The 9,405-nt window shown below is 43.3% G+C and overlaps 1 protein-coding gene across 3 annotated transcripts in view; it reads left to right on the plus strand.

Moving 5' to 3' along the window:
- PDE8A (phosphodiesterase 8A) overlaps positions 1-1,706 on the plus strand; it is a 135,555-nt gene extending 133,849 nt beyond the window's left edge. For all 3 annotated transcript variants that reach the window (XM_082852614.1, XM_082852615.1, XM_082852613.1), the window contains exon 22: positions 503-1,706. In XM_082852614.1, the coding sequence (XP_082708740.1) occupies positions 503-609 (107 nt within the window). In that variant the 3' untranslated portion in view covers positions 610-1,706. The remainder of the gene's footprint in view (positions 1-502) is intronic.
- Positions 1,707-9,405: the final 7,699 nt, after the last annotated feature.

A 9,405-nucleotide genomic window follows, 5' to 3' on the forward strand; every position in this document is an offset into this window, starting at 1 on the left:
GGACGACTCGGACGGTGGAAAGAGCTGCAGCTTTGGGGCCAGACTGCAGGCTCTCCCATTTTCTTCGTATGTAAAATGACTTGCTCCCCCACTCATGCCCTAGGGCATGTGCTGCAGGTGGAAGATGGTGGTATAAATTAGGGTGGGGGGGGGGGGAGCAGGGAGACACACCCAGGAGAGCCAGTCAGGGCCTAGGGCCTGGCTCCTGGCACCCTGGGCCCCAAAGGTGCTGATCAAATGGTGAGTACGCAGATGAGCTCCCCTTCTGCTTCACCTACCAGTTGTCAGCTCACCAGGTGGTTACAGAGGAGCTGCTGGCACTGAGCACAGGACTTGGCTTTAGTTCATTCCGGCCACTGGGTTTGCTGTGTCTGCTGAGCACTGTGCAGTTGTCTGCTCTCGTCTGCCCCTCTTCCGTAAAATGCTCTCTCCGTAGAAAGCCTCAAAGTCTAAATTTACTGAGGCTGTGAAAGGGTATCACAGTGCCATCTTTTTTCTCTAGCCTTTGTAGACCTGCCTGAGTTAATGCAGCATCTTGACAACAATTTTAAATACTGGAAGGGACTGGACGAAATGAAGCTGCGGAGCCTCCGCCCACCTCCTGAATAGTGGGCAGCACTGCCTGGGGCCCTGACGCTGTGTCCCTCCAGTCACTTGGGATTCCTGAGGGCAGTCAGATTTCCTTGGTCCTTTCGTCCCCCGGTCTGCAGAGCCTGTAAGAGCACACAGGGACGTCGGCAACCTTCTGTAGCCACGATCTGATGCCATTGCCATAAAGTGAGACTTAGTCCACTCAAGGTACCTGGGCCTGCTGCGGGGGCGCTTCAGAAAGTCACGTGAGAACCATGGTTTGCATTCACGTCCGTTAAAACATGAGCTCGGGACTGCCCCCGCGAAGGACGGTGATGGATTTCCTGCCAGTGACAGAGTGTGTCTTGTTGCAGTTTCTCTGTTATGTTCAGCACTTAAGAACAGCTAATGGCAATCGGATCTTTTTTCACATCGTAGAAGGTGCAATGACTTCTCTTTTAAAATTGAACAGAAAATGCAAAGAAAATTTGAAGTTATTAATATCAATTATTAAAATGTTTTATTTATTTTATTAGAAGTTCAATATTTTCTATGAATTTAAAAATACTTCAAAGCCAAAGCCAACTTTTAAATGCCATAACCAAATTTACATGATTCATATTCATTAAATATGTATTACTTTGTGTACAGACTTATTTTCATAATGCAAATTTAAAATATAAAATGACACATTTTTACTGCACTATAGAAATATTTGTGTATGTTAAACTTTCCTGATTGATGCTAATTGGGAAAAGCTGTTTTGTGGGTGGGTCTGATTCTAGAAGCACTCAACAAGAAGGGCTCCTGTACAGCAACCAGAGCTCAGAAACTGCTCTAGTTGTCTGACGGGCTCTGCAGGTGACTCCCCAAAGTGAAAGAAACTAGGACTTCACACTTTTTTCCTAAAATTTTATAATTGAATTTCCAAAAGTCTGCCTTATTTTATACAGTGTTTCTATGAAATATTCTCCATAAAAACAGAAAATGCAGTATTTAGTGAATTGACATTTTATAACCAATCTGTTTTCATCTGCATTTTGCTTCCTGAAATTTATAAAGGTTCTGTATCTTCACATTTTGAACAAAAGTAGTACCATAAAAAATGACACATGATGACATGTCAAAGCGCTTGCTGTTTCCTTTTAAACTTGTTTTGTTCCAGATAAAAGTGAAATTAAACTATTTGTTTTTAAGACAAAATGTGCCACCTTTTCTTTGAAGTTTTCTACTACTTAAAATGCTTTTTTTTTCTCCCTGTAAATAAAGAAGACACCTTTATTTTACAGAAAAAAGATGAATGGTTAAATGACTTTTTCAGGGTCACAAAGGGCCAGGTGAATATGTTGACAAATTCTCAGATACCTTAATAATTAATTCACCAGTTGGTACCCATTCAGAGAGATCATGCACCCTGGAGGGGCTCTCAGGGATGGGTCCTGGGTACCTGATGCCCATTCAGAGATGTCAGGGCACTCTGGAGGTCTGACAAGGCCAGCCCCTCAGGGGTCTCTTTGTCTAAAGAAACAAAGGCCCCTTTTTCCTGTGTGGAGACATGTGACCTAAGTTGATAACTGTGGACTGATGTGGGAAGAAAGCCCTCTCTGCTCCTCTAGGTGCCAGGAAAGAAAAGGAAATGATCCCACAAGGAACTCAACCATCATGAGGTAGAGACAGAAAAATCAGAAGGAGACTTTAAGTATCTTAACATGTTTGAAGAGGTACAAGAAGCAACAGAAACCATAAGGTAAACCAAAGTAGTTTTGAAAAAAATAAGATTTGAAAAAGAACCAAAGAGACATTCTAGGTATGAAGGATACAGTCATCAAAACAAATGGAGGGACTTCCCTGGTGGTCCAGTGGCTAAGACTCCACTCTCCCAATGCAGGGGGCCCAGGTTCCATCCCTGATCAGGGAGCTAGATCCCCCATGCATATTGCAACTAAGAGCCACATGCCACAACTAAAGATCCCGCATGCCATGACTAAAAGATCCCTCATGCCGCACCTAAGACCAGCACAGCCAAATGAATAAATAAATAAATGTGTTTGTTTTTTTTTTTTAAAAAAGGAAAACTTCTGTACAGGTTTAACAGGAAACCAGACATAACTAAAGAGAGAATTAGTAAATTGGAAGACTTAAGGAAATGACTCAGCATGCAGCACAGAGATTAAAAATGGAAAACGTGAAAGCAAAGTTAAAATACGGAGGGTAGAATGAAATGCTTCAAAATGTGTCGAAACTAGTGATCCAGAGGGGAGAAGAAATGGGGAGAAGCACTAGCCAGAGAAAGCCTGAGAGTCCCTCAGGACTTGACAGATGCAAGTCCGTGTATTTACAGGGCACATCAAATCGCAAGTAGGAGGAATAAACAACACAGTAAAACTGCAGAGCATTGAGCTCCAAGAGTAAAAGCTGTGAGAGAAGACAGATGGCTTACAAAGGAACTAGTGTTAGACTGCCATCAGACTTCTCATGTGCAACAACCAAAAGACAAAGGAGTGATACACTGGAAAAAACTGCTGGAAGAGATACTTCTTTAACATGAGTTCAGAAAGAAGAAGTAGGGTATAGAAAGCAGTGGTAAACAGACACTGGTAAACATCCAGACAAAACTAAGCAGGTATATACTGAGTGGGGGAAAAAATAACAGCAAGAACTGGGTCAAATTCTGAGGTTCCAGGGTATCTGAATTTGGGGGGACACTATCCAGCCCGTTACAGACGGTGATATCCATCTTGTGCACACACTCCTGTTCTTAGCTGCCTGCTCTGATGAAGCAAGCTGCTGTGCTGTGCGCTGCCCCATGGAGAGGCCTAATACATGGCAAGGAAGCAAGGGCAGCCTCCAGCCCACAGCCGCCATGGAACTGAGTCATATGCCAGCAACCACAGGAGTGTGTTAGAAGCAGATTCTGCCACAGCTCCAGCAGACACATTGACCACAACCTTATGAGAGACCCTGAGCCAGAGGACCCAACTTTGCCACACCTGGGTTCCTACCCACAGAAACCGTGAGAGGGTAAACAGCTAATTTTATGCCAGTAAACTACGGTAATTTGTTACAGGGTAACAATTAATACACATACGATACACAGCAGTTAAAAGGAATGAAGCAGAGCTACAGATGTCAACTGGGAAAGGCTTAATAATAATATTGAATGAAAAGGCTAAGTTGCATTATGACAGCATTTGCATCCATTTTTTGAATACCCAAAACAATACACTGTTGTTCATGGAAAAATTAATAGTAGGAGCATTCAAATGTTCAGGGAGTTTACAAATACTGTGAACTGGCTTGTGCGACACTAAGCCCCTGGTGTACACACAAACTAGAAAACCACAAAATTTCCCTCCACACTCCCTTGCACCAGGTTTCTGTATCTAATTTAGGTTCCCCTGTCAGATGCAAGGCTCTGATTTAGAAATGCGTCAACAACGGAGAGCACACGTAGAGGCATCGGGTTTTGAACTTTCTCTCCACCAGCAGCTCTGACTGCAGTAGAAGCAGTGAGCCTCTGGGGCTGCAGCAGCTGCCTGGGCGTCCCAGCCCTCAAGTGTGGTTTAGGGAGACTTTCCAGGAAACTCAGTCACGAGTCTGTTTCTTTAGCCCTTCCACTGATAAATCCCTTCCACTTCAACTAGCCAGAGGGGGTTCTCCGGTCTCAAAATAAAGGCTCTTGACCATGACCACTAGGACACATACTCCAACTTCACGAAGGCAGTTACCTCAGGGGCAGGGGAGGCACTGGTACTGGGGAGACTTCAAAGGGAACTATCTGTACCTTTTGGTTTCAAAGGCAAGAAATCTAAAGCAGACACAGCAAAATATTAACAGTAATTCTGGTGATGGGTACATCAGTTTTTAAAAAATATATCACTGTACTTTTCTAAATGTTGAAATATTTCATAGTCTTTTTTTTAATGTGGAGATCATGCCTGGTGATAAGATGGCTAGGAGAATATTTTATCTTTGACAAAGTCTAAGTAGTATACAAAACAGGGAAACCATATGAAAAAACAATAATGAACTCAATTATAAAATAAACATATTCTAGATACCAACGACAATAAAAGAAACAGGCATGTGACCAAAGACTGAGTTCTCCACTGGATATAATAGTAACTTGATAGTGCTATGTTTTCCGGATGGAGATACAAGCCACTCATACCCATGATTAGTGACGTGGGAAAGTAAAAATAAATTTAAATATCTTCCAACTTTAAAAAAGAAAAAGAAAAAAGAAACAGGGAGGGGCTTCCCTGGTGGTGCAGTGGTTGAGAATCTGCCTGCTAATGCAGGGGACACGGGTTCGAGCCCTGATCTAGGAGGATCCCACATCCTCATCCGCAGAGCAGCTGGGCCCGTGAGCCACAATTACTGAGCCTGCGCGTCCGCAGCCTGTGCTCCGCAACGAAAGAGGCCGCGATAGTGAGTGGCCCCCACTTGCCACAACTAGAGAAAGCCATCGCACAGAAACGAAGACCCAACACAGCCCTAAATAAATAAATAAATAAAATTTAAAATAAATACTCCGTTCTCTGTTAAAAAAAAAAAAAGGGAAATGTTTGTAATTCATTTTACGAAAAGCTTACTTCTAGAATACTGATTTTTTTTTTTTTTTTTTTTTTTTTGGTGGTTCGTGGGCCTCTCACTGTTGGGGCCTCTCCCGTTGCGGAGCACAGGCTCCGGACGCGCAGGCCCAGCGGCCATGGCTCACGGGCCCAGACACTCCGCAGCACGTGGGATCTTCCCGGACTGGGGCATGAACCTGCCTCCCCTGCATTGGCAGGTGGACTCAACCACTGCGCCACCAGGGAAGCCCTACAATACTGATTTTTGGAAACTTTTAACATAAATAGTAGGAAGAAATAGGATATGATATGAACAGAAATGACATGAACAGAAAGTTCATAGAAAAAAGTATAAAAGATTCTTAACGTTTATGCTAAATCTAATAGTAATTGAAATGCAAATTAGAACCAATTTGAGATATTTCTCACTTTTAAGATTAGTAAAGAACAAAGAGCTTGATAACAGTGTGTTGAGAAAGGTGTGGACACAGGCATGCTCATACATGGCAGGTGAGTGTAAATTAGTACAACCTCCATGGAGGGCAACGTTGCCAAATCCAGCCAAATCACAAATATATGTGTGTTGTGGCCCAGCAACTCTACTTCCAGAAATCAATTTCCAGAAATATCTTCCAAAGATATACTCACATGGGAAATGATACGTATACAGAATTATTTACGACAGCCATACTTGTAATAGTAAAAGATTGGAAACAGATGTCTATCATTTAAGAAGAGTAATTACTCTTCTTAAAGAGTAAATAAATGATAGTATGTCCCTACAATAGAACCCTATGCTTTTTTAGGTATGAAAAAGAATGAGAAGGGGACTTCCCTGGTGGTCCAGAATCTGCCTTCCAATGCAAGGGAGGCGGGTTCGATCCCTGGTCAGGGAACTGAGATCCCATGTGCCATGGGGTGACCAAGCTCGCACAACACAGCTACTGAGCTCGCGCACTTCAACTAGAGAGCCCGCATGCCACAAACTACAGAGCCCACATGCCCTGAAGCCTGTGTGCCACAATTAGAGAAAACCCACAAGCACAACTAGAGAGAAGCAGTTGTGCCACAACAAAAGATCCTGCATACCTCAACGAAGATCCTGCGTGCCGCAACTAAGACCCAACGCAGCCAAAAATAAATAAATAAATAAAAAAAAGAACGAGAAGGTTCTTCGTGTGCTGATATTAAGAGATTGCCAACATATATTAATACATGGAAAAAGAGCATAACACGGAACATACATATATGCTAGCATTTGTTTAAATGCTAAATAAGCTTAAAATCTCTGGATGTGCACACAAGAAACAAGTGACATGGATTGCCTCTGGTGACTAGCAGTCATAGCCTAGGGGAAGACTCTTCATTCTATGTCCATATGTGAATTCTGAACAGTGCTCCTGAGGAATACAAAAGGTTTGAATAAATGAAAAGGCGCAAACCCTATTTTCACGAGTTAATTTTGTAAAAATGTCAATTTCTCCCTAAATTATTCTATGAATTCAGAATGATTCCCAATTTTAAAACAATCTTTTTAATCTAGCTGTCATTCTAATGTTCATCTATTGTATGAAGGAAAGGAAAATTCTGAAAATGAAGAGTAAAGAGAGAGGACTAGCCCAAGGCATGCAAACATATCATAAAGCTGCCATGATTAAACCACTGAGACACTGACCCCTGCAAATGAGTAAATGGAACTGAATAGAGCCAGAAATATAACCAAACACACCCAGGAGTTTAGTAGAATATTAAAGGTGCTGCTTCACATCACTGGAGGAAAGATGGATTTATTCAATAAATGGTGTTGGGATGACTACGTGGCTTTCTGAGAAATTGATTCTTAATGCACCAATGCTTTAGAAGTGAAAATTAAACATAGAAGTATTAGAAAAAACCATGAAGAAACTATCTTTATCATCTCACAGTGGAAAAGGCATGATATAAAATCCAGAGTTTAATTCACTTCGTTATACAGCAGAAACTAACACAACATTGTAAAGCAATTATACTCCAATAAAGACGTTAAAAAAAAAATCCAGAGTTTATTTCAAAACAAAGCAACGAAACCCTGCTAATTTCACCCGAGTTTAAGAGAAAAGACAGTCTGCCCCTGGGCCAGGGCCAGCAGTGGGCAGAGAGAGATGGTGAAGTTGGCACACAGCACTAACTCAAGCAACCATGGGCACCATGCAGAAAACTCATGGGTGTGCATTACAGCTGTTCGTAAGTTTGGAAACAACCAAAATGCCCAGCAATAGGTGACTATTAAGAAGAAAAGTTTGGTATGATTCCAAACTGGAGTTCTTTGCAGCCAGTAAAAAATAATGATTTAGAAAATTATTCAGTGAAATGGGGCAAACTCAAGGCGGTGTTATTAAGTGAAAACTCGTTGAAGAATATGGAATGACCCATTTTGGAGGAAGAGGGGAAGATACATGTGATTAGAAAAAAAAAAAAGACTAGAAGGAAATGCACCGGCATGTTTGCAAGGGTTGTTACCTCTGGAGACTGGGGTTACTGGGGCTTCATTGCCCACCTTGTGCTTTTCCGGGTTTCCCCAAACTTAATACATGTGATTATTTCTACAGTTAGAAGGCCCTAAGGTTTGAAATCTGAATGGCGGAGAAGGTGGTGTGAGTCACATAACTAGGACTCGAGAGGGGAGACGGCCAGTCCAGACTTGGACGTAACTGCTCTGATGGCCTGTGGACACCCAAGGAGGGAGCCAGCTGGAAGTGAGGCCTGGACTCTGTAGTGAAGCCTGTGTCGTGTTTAGCTCTGTGGACATGACACAAGCCTTGAAGTAGTCAAGGGCAAGGTGGGGAGGGAACAGCTGAAGGGCACAGCTGTACACCCTGCTGTCAGGGTCCACAGGGCAGCCACAGATGAGGCCTGAACCCCCAGGGCCTCCCAAGGCTGGAGAGGAGCAGAGCAATGACAGTGTTCCAGATTTTTCACCTCCTGTCTGAGCAACCTCACAGAGGACTGTGGCCTCCCAGCTGGAAAGGACAGTGGCGAGTGGGCTCTGCTAGCATGTCCTTGGGGGCAGAGAGGGGCCAAGCAGTGAAGCAAAAGTTACCAACCTGGGAGGAGAAGGTTTGTGTGCCCACCTTGTTTGAGCTGAACCATTCCATAAAGGAGAGAAAAAGGCCAAAGAAAAGTAAGAAGTAGTTTTGCTCCCCCATGTTCTTCAAAGAAATAATTTGATGTGGAAGAACTGGCTTCTGAGTCACAAGGAAACCCTTTCCCCAAGGATTGGGATCAGAAACAATGGGGAAAGGAATTATTAAAACCATCAGTTCACAACAAGCTCAGGAAGAAGCTGAATAAACTTTGAACAATTTGTCTCATCCTGCTATAAAAAGAGGAAATATCGGAAAGTTAAGAACCATCACGTGTGTACAGTTACACGCCCTTTCATTCCACTGACACGGTCTCGAATCACGAGAGAAACAAGAATGTCTTCACTCCTTCCCAAAGGCCTATGCGCAAGAAAACAAAGCCCTCAGCCCCTCACCTCTCACAGTGGGGGCAGTGCACCGGCAGTGTGGGCGCTGGCCGGACACGCAGCCCTCTGGGCCCACAGACCTGCTGCCCAGAACCTGCATTTCAGCAGTCTGTCTCCCTCGGTCCCGAGCACACTGATTTTGAAAAGCGTGGTTTAACAGATGCTCTCTGTGCAAAATGAAAAGCACCCTGCAACAAGGTGTTTTCACAAGCCACCCTTCCCACTTCCTCTCACCCCCACTTCACCAGCGCCTCAAACCCCAGCTGAAAGGCCCCATTCTTGTCCCATGGAATAGATCCTATTTAATCTAGAAAAGGAGGAAACACACTCGGCCATCAGGAAGCAATAGCGTTAACTTAGGGGCCAAAAACAACACTGCAGACAGAGAACAATGCAAGAGGCGGCGTGGGGAGGATCAAGGCAGCTTAGCTGGGCGGTTTTGGTCACTAAGACAGAAAGGAGGCCCGAGTGCAAATTACATGTGGAGGGTGGACTGGGCAGTGTTTTTATAAAAATAGAAATAATGGTTTAAGAACTTATCTGAGGATTTTCAGATATTAAAAATAAGTTTCCTTCCAGACAGAGAGACTGGCCTCACAAGAGGCACTGGTTTCTCACTCTATTGTTCAGCTCAAATTATCCCAAAATACCTAGCAATTTGGCCACAAACCTGGTTTAAGGCCATGGCCTGTAGGCAGGGTGGAACTCTCAAAAAGAAAATGATTTCAGAAGGAAAAAAGTGATTTATGTTTG

This window comes from Leucopleurus acutus, assembly GCF_964270905.1.
Source record: "Leucopleurus acutus genome assembly, chromosome: 1".
In the NCBI taxonomy this organism is placed as follows: domain Eukaryota; kingdom Metazoa; phylum Chordata; class Mammalia; order Artiodactyla; family Delphinidae; genus Leucopleurus; species Leucopleurus acutus.